At 36.7% G+C, this 19,294-nt stretch overlaps 3 protein-coding genes across 4 annotated transcripts; all 3 read left to right on the top strand.

Moving 5' to 3' along the window:
- Positions 1-4,275: 4,275 nt before the first annotated feature.
- On the top strand, positions 4,276-7,475 carry LOC114401456 (cysteine proteinase inhibitor-like). The gene is made up of 3 exons (XM_028363972.1): positions 4,276-4,471; positions 5,676-5,883; positions 7,195-7,475. Exons 1-2 carry the CDS (start codon positions 4,370-4,372, stop codon positions 5,865-5,867), a joined length of 294 nt encoding a protein of 97 aa, XP_028219773.1. The 5' UTR covers positions 4,276-4,369; the 3' UTR covers positions 5,868-5,883; positions 7,195-7,475.
- A 2,166-nt stretch (positions 7,476-9,641) lies between these two features.
- Positions 9,642-11,656, top strand: LOC114402809 (putative disease resistance RPP13-like protein 1). 2 transcript variants are annotated; one of them, XM_028365490.1, is made up of 2 exons: positions 9,642-10,059; positions 10,246-11,656. In XM_028365490.1, exons 1-2 carry the CDS (start codon positions 9,739-9,741, stop codon positions 10,252-10,254), a joined length of 330 nt encoding a protein of 109 aa, XP_028221291.1. In that variant the 5' UTR covers positions 9,642-9,738; the 3' UTR covers positions 10,255-11,656. The 2 variants fall into 2 exon arrangements, with proteins under 2 accessions (XP_028221291.1, XP_028221290.1); XM_028365489.1 differs by having other exon boundaries at positions 9,642-11,656.
- On the top strand, positions 10,274-10,918 carry LOC114401843 (putative disease resistance RPP13-like protein 1). The gene has a single exon (XM_028364426.1). The coding sequence runs from the start codon at positions 10,274-10,276 to the stop codon at positions 10,916-10,918; it is 645 nt and encodes a 214-aa protein (XP_028220227.1).
- Positions 11,657-19,294: the final 7,638 nt, after the last annotated feature.

The following is a 19,294-nucleotide window of genomic DNA, read 5'->3' on the forward strand; positions in this document are numbered from 1 at the left end:
CAATTCTCAAAAGAAAAAAAAGTGTAACACAGAATAAAGAACCCATACACACACACCCTCCCCCACCCCAAGTTCTTAAAGAGACAGAATAAAGCACAGCATCAACTTCAACAGTGGATACTAATTTAAATTCAAAAGGAAAAGTTATTCTTTTTTAGCAATAGTTGACTCAAGAGAGAGAGATACGTGTATGGCACAATTAATAGTAAATTCTTGTTGACAAATTTCTATGCATTTGGGCAATCCCTGGTCAATCCCAACATTATCACATTGCAATATTTTAAAGAACTGAAGAGAAGACTAGTCAAAGGTTACTCTACAACACCAAACAACCTTTTCATGGCAAGCATGAAACATGAGAGAGTACTGGATACTCCTATGTGATCAGCTTGTATCTCAATTTTTTAATAGAAGCTCAAACCATAAAGCGGATATTGAAAATCAATACCACAAAATCCACATACAAGACTTACTTGATTCCTTCAAAGGCAAACTTTGCCTACAACATGAAGAAAAATTTGTCAGCTTTAAGCAAAAAGGCGTCAAAAACTAATTTATCCTTATGTTGAAGTTCCAAAATCAATAAATCAAAATTAGCATCCTCAATCAGATATATACATAGATTTTTCACACATATATTAGTGCAATGGCAAACAGAAATTAGACAAGAGTCAGCAAAAAGATGATTCAACAAAATGGAGATTTAGGGTTTATAATGGCGTCGGAGAAGAAGGAGAGGTCGGCGTGGTGGAGGGAGATGACAAAGGAAGGGGGATGTCATGGCTGGTGACGTGGAAGGTGCCCCAGTGACGGCAGAGGAGGAAGAGAGGGAGTTGGGGAGTCACAGAGGGAGAGTGAGAAATGAGAGACGAGAGGGAGATTGAGAAAAAAAAAGGAAAAATAAAAATTAAAACCACTAACTTCTAAGACGGCTTTTTGAAAACCGTTTTGGAATGAGAACTATTCTAAGACGGTTTTTTCAAAACCGTCGTAAAATGAAACTTTCTAAAACGGTTTTACGAAAACTATCTTTGTTAAACGATCTTGTATATGCAAAATTGTCATCGCATAACATTTTAAGACAATTTCGCATAACCGTCTTAGATTGTGTGTTGTAAAAACAAACTTTTTTAATAGTGTTATTTTAGGAGAGTTCAACTTATGTGAATTTTCAAAACTTAATTCACTTGTTATTTTTCCAAAATTCACTTTAGGTCAAGCTTTAGAACAATTCAATTTATGATTGACTATGAACTAAAATAGTGGCCATACAAATTTAGAATCTTAAAATATTTGGTTTAAAAGACAACATTTTTACTAATAATGATAATAAAAATAATAGAAAAAAGAGATCCAAGGAACATACTACTAAGACTAAAATATGTTTGTGATCCTAATATATATCCAACTTTTTTTTTTAAGTTTTGTTTTTTATCTCTGTCACTAAGAATTTTCTACTAATTGGTGACGTGGTCGTTAACTTCTTAAAAATATGAGTTGTGATGATTTTAAAACGGCCCATATTATTTTGAAATTTTAAATTACAATTTTGGTTAAAAAATGTCAGAATCAATTAAACAAGAAAAAAAAGCTCTGGTTGTTTAAATGAGAGAAAGAAAAATCATCAAACAAGAAAAAAGCATAATCAACAACCTACATATGAAACCCATATCAACAAATACCCATATCCCTAGTTATTGAAATCACATTTTTAACTCATAAAATCGTGTGATTATACGAGCCCACTTTGCCTCCACGGGTTAACTCGCACACATAATAAAAAAAATTGAGTGAATTCATGTAGAATTGGGTAGACTCAGAGCAAACTTGATAGAGTCGTGAGTTTAAGTATGACTTTCCTGAATTAAAAAATTTAACTCAAAATGTTCATGTAATGCACTACATTTTATTGATTCAAGTTATATTATGGATTATCTAAGTGACATTTGTCCTTTAGTAGTTTTTTAAGTGTTATCAATTTTAATAACTTATGTTTTGTAATTGTGTAAACTTCTTATTTATGTTTTATTTGGTGTATTATGAACTAATCTAGTAGTGATATACTACTAAACTTAATTATATTAGTATTATGGAGTTTGTGGTTTACTAATTTACTTTACTATGATGCTGAAATGTTGAATTGGTATGTTATTTATAAGTATTTTATCATTTTTAAAATATTAAGTAGACTCTTATGCGTCGAATTTACAGAACTCTCACGAGTGTATGTAGACTCTCGAGTTTGATAACTCTACCCAGACCTAAAACTCACATAAATAAATATTCAGATCATAACAAAATCAACAACCTACAGATACATAACATTAGGTGCAATCAAACTTTAAACCAAGAAATTAAACATCGCAAAGCAAACCAGAAATGGAGAGAAATGACATCGTCATGGAGGCGTATAATGTTGCTAGTGGTGCAGGGATGCAGAGCAACACAACAGCACATGACGGTGTGGGCCTAGATGTGGAAGCCCTCGATGGTGTTGATGAGACGGAGGGCACCATTGCAAGATCCTAACTCTCCATAGTTGCGGAGGTTAAGGCTGAGTGTGACTCAACATTGAGGTTTGGTTGTTGGTGAGCATACTTGTTGTCAACTACAGTGGTCTACCGACACCGAGCTCTGGCCACACGAGCGTGACCATGGAAGAGGGGCATGCCAACGTGACAACTACACAAAACATGAAGGGCGATCCCATGAAGGAGGGTTTCAGAGGATGTTGTTCTTCCAATGGTTGATGGGATTGTTGATCTAGTTGGGCTTGAGTTTGCTTGATAGGGGTGAACCAATTTGTTGTGATTCTTTAACCTCAGGCCGTAGTCTCTATCACCTTCATAGTTTCATCTCAAAAGAGGAAGAGAATCAATTTCGATTGGTTTTAACAGTCAGAAATTTTATTTTAAATTTTGAAATAATGATTGACGGTATTTGATTGGTAAATCATCCTTTTAAATATTTAACGGATATATTATCATTTAACTGATAATAGAGATCTTAAAAAAAAAACTTTCAAATATCAAAAAACAATTTTTTTTTATCAAAAATAAAAAATAAAAATCAAATATATATCACATATCACATATGTATTTTAGCATAATATTAATTTTCATTTTCAAATGTTTAACATCTAAAAAAAATAAGGCAAAAAAATATTCATACACTTTTCATTACATTTTTGTCAACAACATCTAAGATGACCATGAAATAACATATTATTCTTGACACTTGTCAAATCAAAAGAACTACAAAGGAGGTTGGATTCTCTCCATTTCTCAAAGAAATGGACAGCTCCATTTCCCTAATTCCATTAGACATGTGAACAATATTTTTTTTTTAATGTTAAGATTCATTATTTGTGTTATTTAGGTTCACAAGTAAAAAGATTGGTGAACAAAATTGTTGATTGATTTAGCAATTTTCTTATGCACTAATTTAAATATTTTTATTATTAAATGAAAAATTATATTAATTTTAATAAAATTGTTAGCATTAAGGATTATTTTAAATATTTTAAAATGAAAAATATTTTAATAAGGTTATGTTAGACAAAATTAACTAGAAAGCTAACTAACAACTAGAAACTTTTAAGTTAGCTTATTAAATCATAATATTTGGTAAAATTAGTTGTTCAAGTAGTTTAAAAATATAAAATGACATATTTAAAAAAGATAATAAAAAAATTGAATAAATATTTTAAGGATAAAAAGGAAACAAAATATAAAAAGTTAGAAGATTTTAAAAAATGTTTCTCCAAGTAACATTTCAAACAAAAAAAAAAAACGCTAAAAACTACTTAAAAAAATTTGTTTATCGAACAATTAAATAAGTTTTTCAGATAGTAAGAAAAGTTAGAAGTTAGTTGAAATGGTTTTCCTAATATTGTATAAGAAAACATTCACTTAATTTAAAACAAAAATTTAGTTTATTTTCTATGATATTAAATACAAAATTATAATTTTTTAGTCCTTAACATCATTTATTAGAGGTAATGTTAACAAAATTGTAATTATAATAATAAATAATTTAATTTTTTTAATGATATTAACATAAAATTTTATCACATAATTAACATTTTTTTAAAATGATCACAAAAGAAATTATTTCTTCATAAAATAAAATAAAAAAGATTTAATAAAAAGTAATGATACTTGTACAATTAAACCAATTAACGGATCTCAGCCATTGAAAATTTGTTGTGCCACGTGTCTGATTAAAATAAAAGGAATTGGAGATGTTCATTTCTTAGATAAATGAAGATAACAATCACGCAGAGAATCCACTCTCCCCTCTTACTGGTAACTACATAAAAGGATGCGCACGATACTTTCATTAGTTGCATCGAACAGAGAGAGAGAGAATGGCAGCACTTGGTGGGAATCGTGATGTGACAGGAAGCCAGAACAGCGTTGAGATCGATGCTCTAGCTCGCTTTGCTGTTGAAGAACACAACAAAAAACAGGTTTTCTTTCTTTCTTTTTTCTTATAAAAGATGAAAGAAAATGTTAATTATGCTTTGTTCTGCATTTGTTTGTTTCTCGAGAAATTCCTAGGATTTGTTTTAAGGTGTTGCTTTTTATTGGGTCAGGCCGATGATCGGTTTTGGCCATGTTAACGTTTCTTCGGAAATACACATGTTGAATTAGATTTTCTATCTTTTCTTTTGTTTTATGAACAATTATTGACTTTTGGAATTTTCGTCTGGGGATAGTAGATAGTTGGTTAAGTCTATTTTTAGAATAATTATGAGTAAATTGCACTTATCTCTCTCGTGGTTTCTTGAGATTGCACACGCTCTCTTGTAATATCTTTCAAACAATTAAGGAGTTAGTTGAATGTGTAAGAGATGTCAATCTTTTCAAACAATTCAGGGAGATAGTGTATGAGTAGAAAAAGAAAGAGTATCAAAAGAAATTTGACTAAATTACAGGAGTGTTAGTGTAGTTTAATCTATAATTATTTATAGAACATTCACGTCTTTTCTCTGAAGTGAGAGAGCTTTTGAAAAATAAGCCAATATTTCCAATCATGCACTTACTCTCCAAAGGTTACGGTTGATATAGTTTTTGATGTTACAAATGGTAAATTAAATATTGACTTCAACGAGTACTCTGAAATTGACATTACCGATCAGTTTCATAGAGTATTATCAAATCAATCAATTTAGTTTGCGAAATCAGCAGCTATCAGTTAATGACATTGAGGACTATATTGATTGATGTGTACCAAAATGAGGATCTAGTTGACTGACAATTGCAAAGTTAAGAACCAAATTGCTTGTTCGTATCATTAAGCACTAAATTAATTGATTGTTGGAACCTCAAGAGATTTGTTAAGTAGAGTAAGACATAATCCTGCATCTAAGAGGTTGCATGTTTGAACCCTCATTCGTTTATTTGGAGTGGGGTAAATGTAAGTTCTTCTGTGAATGTTCTTTGAGCTTGGAGGCTTTTTCTGTCTTGTACTGGGGCATTACCCCTCCCCCAAAATTTTGTTCACCAAAAATTAATTGATTGTTAGGATAAATTTGCATTTCCATTATGTCAAGGAATAAATAGATTGGTAGGGTCAATTTCAATAACCACGAACGGGCTTCTATTTTCTTTTTATTTTGTGGTAAATATGAATTATATTTTATTTTTATTGAATTGTAAATGGCTATGCAGAATGCCCTTTTGGAGTTTGAAAAGGTGGTAACTGCGAAACAGCAAGTGGTTTCTGGTACCTTGTACACCATCACTTTGGAGGCAAAAGATGGTGGGCAAAAGAAGGTTTATGAAGCCAAAGTTTGGGAGAAGTCATGGTTGAACTTCAAGGAGGTGCAAGAGTTCAAGCTTGTTGGAGATGCACCTGCATAGTCTAGTGCTTAATTAGGTATTTGATAACATTACACAGTTTCCCCTGCTTGATTATTAATTATGAAATTGTTTATGGATGAATGCAAATCTTCAATAGTATTACTATCAACTTCTTTTTTGCTTTTGCTATTCTTAAGATGGATCAGAAACTGAGGTTAGAATGAATGGGGAACTAAGTGGGGTAACGGAGTTAAAGAACTAGAACTTGAAGTTTGGATCAGTTTTTGATTTACACATTGGGCATTATTTGTCAGTACAGTGCTTGTGATATTGATGATTGATAATGTTCATTCATTTTATTGGTGCTTTATATAAAGTTGAACAAGTTGTAGTTTTACTGGCATGTAATTACTATTTACTATCTGGTGTATAGGTTTCTATGTAACATGTCAATAAGTTGTTGATTATCATTGCTATAAGATTTGCGGGAATTTCATTTTTTCATTTTTTCTGATGAATCAGCTTTGAGGGTAATGACAGTGATATATTGTGACCATGAAGTTTGTTAAACAGTTGATGAAATTATTCATTCGAGATTCACTCCAGTTTTTTTTTTTTTTTTTGCTTCCCCTATTCTGATAGATAAATTGCACCTTAGCATGACTTTTGGAAGTGAAACATTTTATCATAAAATTTCTGAGTATTTACGGCATAGGGATTGGGGGAGAATGACCTTTTGATGTACTTTAAGGATCAAGGTGGAGTATTATATGACTAATTTAGTGCTCAAAAGTGCATTTATTTTTTTGAGAAAAATCATTTTAAAGTGAGTCATTTTCAGGGTTATCATTTGCTCAAATTCTCTTGAACCCATTTACATTTATTTGCTTGTCCTGAATCATGGTCTCTGTATACTGCATTCCTTTTAGTAGCAATAGTTGTGGGCTGTTAGTCCAATATGCATTGGTATATTTCTGTGTTTTACCATTAACATAACAGCTGAATAATTGTGGGCTGTTGCTGTGGTTCTGCCATTACCCTAGTTTTGAACTCAGGATGAAGTGTTGAACCCTACACCCAATTAAGGGATGGGTATTGACAGAGTATTCCCTTTAGTGATTTCAAGAATAACACTCATGACTTCACTTATTATTAAGTGATTTTCCACTCTTGCTCTCTTTCTGCCTAATACCATAAAACTTTCAAAAGGCTAATAATGGATTGCAAATCAACATAACTTTATCTTGGAAATCCGTGCCAACCTTCAATATTAAGTCAATTTTGATTAGAGACATCAAAAGCACTTTAGTTACCGCAGCTAAATTTTGTCTCCTTCATGCCCCAAGTAGTATTGAAACTTCTAAAGGAGCTTTTCTTGATGTCTCAGGTTGCTGAAGAGTGAAGAATGAGACAGCCTGGTTCGAAGGGGAAAAGCCTAAGGATATATCAAAGGATCCTATATGTATAAAATAAATGTTGCTTTTTTACCTTCGGTATTGATATCTGAAGTCTAATTTGACATCCTATATATGAATATATGATCTATGTGTTTCTTTCTCTCCCTACCTCTCTCTCTTTTAAAGATTCAAATTTGGCTTTACTTTTTAGCCATTGTAAGTGTATTAACATCAATACTTAAATCTATATCTATATCTACATTATAATCTATATCTATATTATAAACATTGAAGCTCACTGTTGGAGAAGTTTTTACACGTGACATGACCAAAAGCATCTGGCAATTTTCAACTCTTTGTAAAGCATATCACTTTTAGTCAACATCGTGGAGTTTGTGTATTATAGTGGAACTTAAAAATCAAATTTAGTTTTACTTTTTAGGCATTGTAAGTATATCAAGGCCTAAATTAATTTATCAACGTCAAAGATTAAAAAGATTAGTAATTAATAATGTAATTAGAGATTAATCTTACCAAATTGAATGAAGTTGTGATCCATATAACCTATATCATCTAAGACGACAAGACTTTGTTATTGTTGTTGTAATATAAAAACTAAAGTGATTGATAGCTCTGATTTGAGGAATCAAAATATTTTTCCACAATGTTTAACTCCACAATGTTTAAGCAGTCATAAGGACTAGAGGTGGCATTGCTAAGGGCTCATGACTGAGCCATGATATGGAGGTGCCAGTCCGAAGGACACACCATAGCACAAAGATGGTAGTACATAGGGCACATGATAGAGCAACAGGCCGGCGCAAGGACAAGTATGTGGTTTTTCGTTCCTTTACCCATTTCTCCAAAATCATCTCCTTCTTTGGTTGGAATGGAATTTTTTCTCCATTCTCATTTCCATTGGAGATCGCGTATACATGTTCCCTACTCATCTTCGGCCAATAATTATAAAATATTTTTTTGCAAAATAATTAAATAAAAATTATTTTGAAAAATTGAACAAAGTTAAATGTATTATTTATTCAAGTGGTAAAGTTTAGGTGACTAACTTGTCATAACTAAATATAAAATCCAGTCCTATAAAAATTAGATCCCCATCACCTAAAAATTATTGAAGACTTGAAACATGAAAAGAGAGCCTAATGTCTTATAACTTATATTTGTGGAGTCTTAGTTTCAATTTTTAAAATAATAGAATAGACAAGAAATGATAAGTATTAAAAGTCTAATAAAAGTTATTAAGTAATATACATAACATAAATAACAATAATTTAATAATTTTGTGTCAGATAGGAGGATGGGTAGGTACATAATCATATCCATCCTTATTTCCATTTTAAAATATCAGATATTATCCATACCCATGTCTGGTCAAAGCGCGGAAATTACGTGTCAAAATCAGGATGGATGTAACTTTATTGGTCCGTATATAAAAAACCTTAACAAGCTTGTTTCAACAGTTCTCACTATAAAGACTCCAATGTTCACCAAATATCAAATAATATATGAGTGCTTATATTTAGACACCCATAAATTTCAAACACCTAATTGACATCTTTATTTTCTTTATATTTCTCTCTCTTATCAAATCATATCACTTATTATACATACATTTCTCTCTCTTCTCTTTATTTTTCTCTCAAGATGTCACATAACACATGCATGAGGTATGTATATTTTTTATTCATAATATATAAAACAAAAACATCTTGGCGTGCCTTGTTTTTACTAAAAAATGACAATCCGAAAAGGAGTTAGTGTCCTATGTGATAATATTGTCCTGAGTTAATATTGCAAGTTGCAACACTTAAGAATAACCACAAATACTAGCAAAACTTTAAAGCAAAATCATGAAATCAAATGTCAGTATAGACAAACAACAAATTAACAAACTGAACAACCATGCTACCTAAGTCATTAATTATTACCAAAATATGTCTAGCTTTAGGCATCCAACTACAACTAAAGATATCTAAAACACAACTTCTATCATTTTGAAATTAAATTTGCTACACCATATAATCATATAACCATAATCAATCAATTCAATGCCTTGCCATCCTGTTGAATAATATACCAGCGTTGAGGTCATGGTTTCAAACTGCAACCAATTAAATGTGTAGTAGAGTGACCCAAATAAAATAACAAACACAAACCATGCCTACATAAGTTGGACTAAAGAAGATATCATTTTTGCAAATAGATGTAAGAACATCATAAAGTCATTTAATAAAATAAAGTCACTGGAACAATGCAATTTCAGCTATTGTTTTAAATTAGTAATATATCAACGGTTTTAGTTTCGTGGTGCACCAGTGGAAAAACTATACCTTGCCGCACCTAAGTAAAGCCCAAAGGAATAATAAATAATATATAAAAAATAAGGAGCGCGTTTACAACAACGAAAGTGAAATCAAAACTTTGACTTAAGCCATAATACGGACTTTTGAATCTCATTTAGCACTTAGCAAGAGCTTCAGTGTTCTTTTGATCCAATTTGAAAAACAAGAGAAGAAATGGCCTTAGCTATGGTAGGAGAGGCACTTATTTCTGCTTCTGTTGAGATCTTAACAAAAAGGATAGCTTCAAGAGAGTTTCGAGATTTCTTCTCCAGCAGAAAGTTGAATATTTCTGTGTTGGATGAGTTGATGAAGTTGTTGGCACTTAATGCTGTGCTAAATGATGCTGAGGAGAAACAAATCACTGATCTTGCAGTGAAGGAATGGCTTGAAGAATTGAAAGATGCTGTCTTGGATGCAGAAGATTTGTTGGATGAAATCAACACAGATGCTTTGAGATGCGAGGTGGAGGATGAAACTAAAACATCTACTACAAAGGTCAGATCAATGTTTTCTTCTAGCTTTAAAAATTTCTATAAGAGGATGAATTCCAAGCTTGAAGCAATATCTGGAAGGCTAGAACATTTTGTTAGACAAAAAGATATTCTTGGCTTGCAAAGTGTTACTAGGAGTCTATTATAGAACAGTAACAGATTCTTTGGTTGAATCTTTTGTGGTTGCTAGAGAGGATGACAAGGAGAAGCTATTGAGCATGCTTCTATCTGATGATGATGCCATGTCTAATGATATAGCAGTGATCACAGTATTGGGCATGGGAGGTCTAGGAAAAACAACCCTTGTTCAATCCCTTTACAATGATAGTGAAGTGCAGAAACATTTTGATTTGACAGCTTGGGCATGGGTGTCGGATGATTTTAATATTCTGAAGGTCACAAAGAAAATTGTTGAGTCTCTCACATCAAAAGATTGTCATATTCTGAAGGTCATTGTGACTAGCCGACAACAAAAGGTTGCACAGGTCACACATACATGTCCTACTTACGAGCTTCAACATCTTAGTGATGAAAACTGTTGGCAAATACTAGCCAGACATGCATTTGGGCATGAAGGTTATGATAAATATCCAAGTCTAGAAAAAATGGGTAGGAAAATTGCAAGAAAATGCAATGGCCTACCATTAGCTGCTAAAACATTGGGAGGTCTTTTGCGATCAAATGTTGATGCTGCGGAATGGAATAGAACTCTGAACAGCAACTTGTGGGCACATGATGATGTTTTACCAGCTTTGCGCATAAGTTATTTTCATCTTCCAGCACATTTGAAAAGATGTTCTGCTTATTGCTCTATTTTTCCAAAACAATCTTTGTTGGATAGGAAGGAATTGATTTTGTTATGAATGGCTGAAGGCTTTCTTCAACATAACAAAGAGAAAGCAATAGAATCAGTAGGTGATGACTGCTTCAATGAATTATCATCCAGATCCTTAATTCAAAAAGAGAGTGCTATTGCAGAGGAAAACTTTCAAATGCATGACCTCATCTATGATTTAGCTAGACTTGTGTCTGGAAGAAGTTCTTGCTACTTCGAAGGTGGTGAAATCTCAAGAACTGTTCGCCATTTATCATTTCTCAGAGAGATGTTTGATGTCTCTGAAAAGTTTGAGGCCTTGTATGAGCTAAAGTGTTTGCGGACCTTTGTACCACAATCAGAATATCCAACCTTTCTGCCAAGAATGGTATATCCATTTGAACATTGTTACTTAACCAAAATGGTATCACATGGTTTGATAGCTCATCAAATACAGGGGATATCATATCAAGCAAAGATGAAGATGTCACAATAGCAACAACAGGGGTACACCAAGCAAACAAAGAGGTGCAAGTAGTGAGTAAAACCAAAAGGAGGATTGTGAGGCCCACATACCTTAAGGACTTCGTCTGAAGCCCTGCACTCGTGTGAAGAATGATATGGAAATGCTGCAAGGATTCGGTGCTAGTAATTAGGGAACAAGAATAACGAATTGCTGATATTCTGAAATCACAAAAGACAAATTCTATTATGAGAATTTCAGTATAAATATACAATGTAATAACAACACCAATTATCAATGAAAATAGCAAGTTTCTTCTTCTTATCTTAGCATTCATGGAGGAGCTGGTACCCTCGAAACCAGTATTTTAGTTTCTGCACTTATCATCTTGGTGCTCTCATTGCTCCTTCCATGGCTGACTCCTCTCCCACCCTCGAGGATGTCATTCGCAAATTAACCGCACATTAGCTTTCCCTTGGGGAGACCCTCCAAGCCATGACCTTTATAAGCTTGATGACCTCCTCAATCGCCTTCCACCCGCCCTCACTGACCCACACACTTCCTCTCCTTCCCCATCCTCTGGACCTCCACCTGTTCAGACCACAAGCCACAAAATAAAACTAGATGTACCTCGTTTCGATGGTACTGACCCATTGGGCTGGATCTTCAAGATCACCCAATTTTTTGAGTATCATCGCACTCCGGAGAACGAGAGGCTTACCGTCGCGTCATTTTATATGGATGGTCGTGCTTTCTCCTGGTTCCATTGGATGGCCGGTAATGGCCAATTCACTTCCTGGCCAGCGTTTCTCCAAGCCCTCCAGACGCGCTTTGCTCCGTCGTAGTACGAAGACCCCACCGAAACCTTGTTTAAGTTGACTCAGCGTGGCACGGTGGCGGAATATCTTGCAACCTTCGAGGATCTCGCCAATTGCACCATTGGCCTCCCCACCCCCTTCCTCCTGAGCTGCTTCATCTCAGGCCTTAGTCCCGACATTCGCCGCGAGGTTCAGGCTCATCAGCCTTTAACCCTCGTCCATGTGGCCAGCTTGGCGCGTCTACAGGAAGAGAAGCTCTTGGATGCTCGCCCACCACCCCTCCCTCGGCCTCCCCCACCCTCACCTTCACCTCACCTGACTCAACCTTCCCCTCTCAGAACCATCACCCCACCCCTTTCTCCCCTCCTCCCTTCCCCAGCTCGACCCCCACCCCCTGCGGTGCGCCGCCTAACCCAAGAAGAAATTGCCTCACGCAGAGAGCGTGGGCTTTGCTTCAATTGCGATGAACGCTATCACCGCGGCCACTGTTGCACTTCCAGAGCCTTCCTCCTAATTTCTGAAGAAGAGGACCCTAATTCCCCGCTTGACCCATACCCGGCCCAAATCAGCTTTAATTCATTGGCGGGGAATGTCGCACCGGAAACTCTCAGGTTCATGGGCACCGTCGACGACCACCCTGTCGTCTTGCTGGTGGACGGTGGCAGCACACATAATTTTATCCAACATCAGTTGGTGTCTCAATTGGGCCTCTCGACTCGTAGCACGACCCCATTGCTGGTCATGGTGGGAAATGGGCAGCAGCTTGAGTGCAATTGCTTATGTGAAGGCCTTGTCATTACCATCCAAGCTACTCAGTTCGTGGTGGACTTACATGTTCTTCCCATCGCGGGGGCCAACATCGTTCTCGGTGTTCATTGGTTAAAATCATTGGGCCCGGTGCTTACGGATTACAATTCTTTGTGCATGAAGTTCTTACATGCGGGTCAATTCGTTGAGCTCAAGGGAGATACGGAGATGACCTTAAGTTCCTTATCTTCATACCAATTCCACAGACTTCTTCATCATCAACCCAATGGTCTATACTTCCATGTGGCCATCCTTCCTGAGGAAGCTTCTTCAGAAACACACATCCCCAGCAACCCCACCTTGCAAGCTCTCCTTGACAGATTTTATACCCTGTTTAAACCTCCTGACCACCTGCCGCCGGCGAGGGCTACCGATCACCGTATCCACCTCATTCCTCAAGCTTCTCCGGTCAATGTGCGACCCTATCGATATCCTCATTTCCAGAAACAGGAAATTGAGGCTTAGGTTGAACTTATGCTTCAGAAAGGGCTCATCCAACCTAGCACAAGCCCTTTCTCCTCCCCCGTTTTGCTGGTAAGGAAGCATGATGGCTCATGGAGGTTATGTGTAGACTATCGCGCCTTAAATGCTCTGACTATTAAGGACCGTTTCCCCATACCCACCATTGATGAGCTCCTCGATGAGCTAGGGGGTGCCCGTTGCTTCTCGAAATTGGACCTTCTTCAAGGATACCACCAAATACGCATGCACGCCGACAACATTCCGAAAACTGCATTCCGAACACACCACGACCATTATGAGTTTCGGGTTATGCCATTCGGATTGTGCAACGTGTGGCGTCCCTAAATAATGACTGGTTTAATAGTAATAAATTAAATAGCAGAAACCATGGGAAAAAAATTCTCTTTTTTTTCGCACTGTTATTTATTTCACGGCAATTAACAGAAGGAAAATTATCACTATAGAGTCCTGAGTGGCCAGTTCACAACTCTATTCAGATTCATTTCTTTCTGATCACTTATAACCTCCAAACTATTTTTCTATTTTAGAAAAAAAATACCAGCCATCATTTTGGGTCGTCACGTGAGAAATAATAAGGTGTGGTCAGTAAAAAAATTTCAAATAAAGTTTGTTAACATTTCTTTTTCAAATAACAAGATAAAACATAATAGTTTTCATCATCAAAAACTGTCCAAAACATGGGAGTTTGCAAAATAGCACAGTGACATCCAGAGCAAAGGTAACAACTGTGGAGGCTTCAGCCACAATATATATATACAATCATCAAAATTTCTATACAAGAGGTCTACCCACCCAAAAATCAAAAGAGTAAACCTAGCAGTCTGAACTAGATACACCCACCCACAAAAGTATGTACACATAATCTAAGGAGCCGTCTGCTATGATGAAGTGTCGTCACTATTCGCTGTCCCTCCAGGGCCACTCTCCTCCGTAGAGTCTGCCTCAGATGCTGGCATAATATCCTCTGGAGAATCAACATCAGGGAGCGGGTCCTCATCATCCTCTGGTAAGTCAGGGGCATCCATAGCAGGTTCAAGAGATAACTCCTATGGGTCCTCTTCAAGATCCTCTTCAGAGGATGACACCTCTATCAATTGAACAGGCTCATCTAGTCGATATGGAGTAGGCGTAGGTAGTATCCACTCCACAGTCTACTGAAGTGTGCGTGCGGGTTGCTCCGGATGTACTAGCGAAGTAGCAGTGAGTCGAATTGTGACACGGAATCAGCACCTCTCATTGCCTTCGAGGGCCTCCCAAACACCCTCTAGGCACTCCATCACGACGCGATCATGGATCAACTGCGCTGTCATCGCGATCTACAAGAGATAAAAGAAAGGGGGTAGACTCTTTCACAAGAAATCTAACTATAGAGGTAACAATACAATGCGTCCCATAACGGCTACGCACAATCAAAATGTCTTTTTCAAGAGATTTCCTCTCTGGTAATCGATTACCAAAGTATGCAATCGATTACCAGTGCCCAAAAACGAATTACAACAGCCATTGCACATTGGAACTTAAAATTTACACTGTGTAATCAATTACACATAAATGGTAATCGATTACCAGTAGCATATAACACTGTGTAATCAATTACACACAAATGGTAATCGATTACCAGCAGCTACTGAACATTCTGTTTCAATTTTTAAACCCTGTAATCGATAACACAATGTCTTGTAATCGATTACCAGAGGGAATTTTTCAGATAAAAACACAAGATAGATAGTTGGCCAGCCGCCACACAAGCCTCCCTGCTTCGTGGACTTTTGTTCCTTTATTGGTTGACTGTCAGGAGCTCGCCTGCTGAGGTACGTCACAGGTTCTCACTGACTGACTATTCCTGGGTTGGGTCGGGATTGGCCAAGCTTGGTTTTGGGCAATAGCACCCCACCTGACGTCCCCAAGGTCTCCTGACCCCCGCGACATATCCTCAGGTACCACTCTGTGGTCAACTAATAAAAGTTGGAATACTGACTCTTCCACGCTTTCTCACACAGAGCTTATTGGGTTATGGGGCACCCGTCATATGTGGTACTAGTTGGCGATCGGGCGATGGCGCAAAACAAATATCCCATTTCCACAAGCCCAGGCATAAGCACACCATCCCCAGTTGCCCCACTTTAAATTGAGCTCACGTACACGTACGTAGCCCTTCTCCTCGTTCCTCTCAACACCGGGTCCCCATCAACCCCTCCAAGCCTTCACAATGTCAAATCAATTCAATTCCATTTGACATGAAACTACCTTGGAAAAAAAACAGAGTGGAGGCAGAAATCTTTACCCAAGATTCATTCGAATTCCACAGAGTTTTTCCTACCAACATACCTCAGTAAAGTTCTCATCCCCGATTCGTTAACCATTGGATCGCCTTGAAAATTTAACTGGGGGTTCCTAATACAGAAATCTAAGTTTTGACCATTGCGATCTGCTACAGAATGTCTAGAACACGAGATATACTACCTTTCCCGTGACAGCATAAACTAGCACTGCACAACCAGTTTTTTTTCTGCATAATTGGCAGATTTGCTGCATAATTGGGCAGCTTTTCTGCATAATTTTGCAGATTTTCAAAATCTATCTTACATGCATCCAATTCCACTCAAATTGGATCCTACAAGTCCTAAACCATGTATAAATCATGTTTAAGCCAAAAACAAACTTCAAACCAAGATAAAGCAAATTATAGGTATCCAAAACCCACCAAATTTAGTGAATTTTCAAGGTTTGAAAGGTGAAACTGAAAATTGGGTGATTTTGGGGTAAACTCTCATCTTCATCAAGTCTATAACATTGAATTAGACTTGCTCAAACTAATTTTAAGGTAAAATCTCCACCTATTCAAAATTTGATCTCTCAACACTCAATTTACACTATAAATGGCTCTTTTCTTTCACATTTGCCACTAATTTTCCTCATTTGCTCTGACCAAGCTTTCCTACAAGTCCTAATTGACATTCTAAACTAGAATCAACTCACTTTAAACTCAAATTTCCACTAACACCAAATTTGGCTTTCTAAACCTCAAAATCTCACACTTTTCCACCTACAACACTACCATTCTCACATTTAACTCTAAGCTAACTCTCCTCATCCTCTCTACCAGTTTTCTATCTACATTTTAAGCACACATATATCTCAAAACATCATTATTGAACCCTAAATCAACATGGGCAGTTTTGCTTACATTAAACATGTCAAGTTTAGCATAATTACAACAATTTCCTTCACAAACAACTACCCTAAAGCAATAACCTAGTAGAACTACCCATTATAGCTCCTAAGAACCCAACACCCACAGATTTCAAGTGAGGAGAAGTCCACCCTTATCTGAAATTGAAGGTCCCACGAGGTAGAGGTAGGCTCCTAGACTCCAAAAACAGCTTTATCTTGCAATTTGGTGTGGAAATGAAGGGGGATTTGAAGCTTGAAGAGAGACAACAATGGTGGTGAAGAAAATGAAAAAGAAACGTGGAGGAAGAAAGAGAGAGCTGTGTTGGAAGTTTCTGGAGAAAGAGAGAGAAGATTTGGCTTTTAAAATGGTTTTTCTTTTCTTTTTCATTTTCTTTTTAAAAGTAATTCCACATGTCATTTTTTAATTGGAGCAAAAAGGGCCCACCTTTACCTTTGACTTGACCACATACTCAGCCATAAAAGAAGAAAAAAACTGGACCGTTTTGGATGCTGAAATCCAGCCTCAGTTTGTGTGCCACCTCTCCGGTTCCAGTTCTTCGCGTTTCTCTGCACCCGTCGGGGCCCGTTTTCAAAGGTAGGCAATATATATCAAAACACTCAGAATGAGACCCTGAGCGTGGTTCAGAGGTTGGTTTTGTTTAATTATAAGTTGCACGTAATACGATAATTTTTAGACTAATTAATTGCGAATTAATCTATAACCGTCCAGTTATGGGTTACTCTTCGTTAATTAGTCTAACCCACGTATTTCTCCCCCAATGTACATACTTCTACCAAGAATATATATATATATATATATATATATATATATATATAATTATTTAAATGTAATACTTATAAAATTCCGGGTAGAAATTTCAGGATGTCACACAACGCCCCTTCATCCTTTCAGGCCACCATGAATTCCCTGTTTCAACCGTACCTTCGTCGTTTCGTCATCATCTTCTTCGACGATATACTCATCTACAGTGCTTCAATTGAAGAACATCTCACCGACCTGGAGGTTGCATTTCAGGTATTGCTTAATCATCAATTCGTGCTTAAACTTTCTAAGTGCTTCTTTGCGCAGTCCCAGGTTGAATATCTCGGCCACTTAGTTTCACACGCGGGAGTTCAACCAGTTGCTTCCAAAATTGATGCTATCCGACAATGGCCAGTGCCTCAGACAATCAGAGCTGTTCGCAGCTTCTTGGGCCTTGCGGGGTACGCTTCTATCGCAGCGCCATTGGTGCAGTTGACCACTATGCCCAAATTCCAATGGACCGTGACGGCACAGATAGCTTTTGACCACCTGAAGTGGGCATTATCAGAGGCATCGGTACTGGCCCTGCCGGATTTTACTTTACCATTCACACTTGAAACGGACGCGTTGGAGGTAGGAATGGGTGCGGTTTTGTCTCAAAAGGGCCACCCTATTGCCTTTTTCAGCAAACCGTTTACACCCAAGCTTCTTAACGCATCCAACATTAACAAGTCTAGAATCACTCGAAGTTTGACCATAATTGTTACTATTCTATGAATAATTGTTGTTGTAATTATTATGAGATTGAGTGGAGGTAGCCTAAATTCATCATTGTTCTTAACGTATATTGATGTCAGCGAAATAACATCAGGCGACAAATGCTTGAACATAGCCATACTTCAATTGTGGACCATGTAAGTAAAATCCATTCGTGACTATCAAATCCATATTGCTATGACATTTACGTGATCTTCAGTTATTTTATGACATCTGCAAATTAGGTATATGAATGAGTGGAGTAATGGCTTGGGTTATCGATCGGTGTATGGATTCCTTGAGCCTCAATCTATACACAATGCAAAGGACAGACGTGGGCATTGTGAAGAATATATCGAAAAATGGCTTAAGGAATCGCAACGACAACTGTACATAGGAGCTTATTTGAATGAGTAAGTCAAATTCATTTTGGCAAGGGTTAAGGCATACCACTACACACCGGACTCTCAACGGTGAACATGGGGTATGGTTCAAAGTCACCTAGAGCATGATCCCGAGGCTTTTCCCTCGGTGGTTGCACATAACTTTCAAAGGTTTCTAGAGATACCATCCTCTTTGATATCAAACATTGTGGCGGTAGGGACTACCAGCGACAACATATCATCAAAGAGAAAAACTCTAGATGTGGTTTCACTGTCATCAAGCGAGTCAGAGACTCAAGTTCCGTAACGTTCCGGAAGGCAAAAAAAGGGATGATTACATAATCTGTAAAGTTCCGCAATATTACCGAAAGAAAACAAGTATCGTTACAAAATTCGTAAGTTTCCGTAACTTTACGAAAAAAGAATCACAAAAAAAAAGGCAGGGGTGTATTTAGTAAAAATGGGGCTTCAAATAGCAACCAGGCCCACTTGGGCCTTCCAGGATGTTCCTCCAGAAGACGGTTGCTTCTGGAGGAAGCAACCTAGCTCGCCTATTGTTGAACTTTGTTTTGTTTTCTAAGTTTCCTATATGATGCCTATGAATAAATTGAGTTGTGGCTGGATTTGTGAATCAAAATAAGTCTTAAGTTATCTTGAATTGTGTTATTCAAGACAATTGAGCATAAGCAAACACAAATTGTAACTATCCAAGCCTTAAGCAACATAAACACTACTCTTGATTTCTAGGTGGCCATAGCATGTCCATTGGCATGTGTCC

The sequence above is a fragment of the Glycine soja genome, chromosome 20 (assembly GCF_004193775.1).
Source record: "Glycine soja cultivar W05 chromosome 20, ASM419377v2, whole genome shotgun sequence".
NCBI lineage: Eukaryota > Viridiplantae > Streptophyta > Magnoliopsida > Fabales > Fabaceae > Glycine > Glycine soja.

Excerpts from the sequence above, each read along its gene's own strand:
- LOC114401456 (XM_028363972.1), top strand. The coding sequence starts at position 4,370 with ATGGCAGCACTTGGTGGGAATCGTGATGTGACAGGAAGCCAGAACAGC. Across the intron at positions 4,472-5,675 it reads AAGAACACAACAAAAAACAG|AATGCCCTTTTGGAGTTTGA; the intron begins GTTTTCTTTCTT and ends ATGGCTATGCAG.
- LOC114402809 (XM_028365489.1), top strand. The coding sequence starts at position 9,739 with ATGGCCTTAGCTATGGTAGGAGAGGCACTTATTTCTGCTTCTGTTGAG.
- LOC114401843 (XM_028364426.1), top strand. The coding sequence starts at position 10,274 with ATGCTTCTATCTGATGATGATGCCATGTCTAATGATATAGCAGTGATC.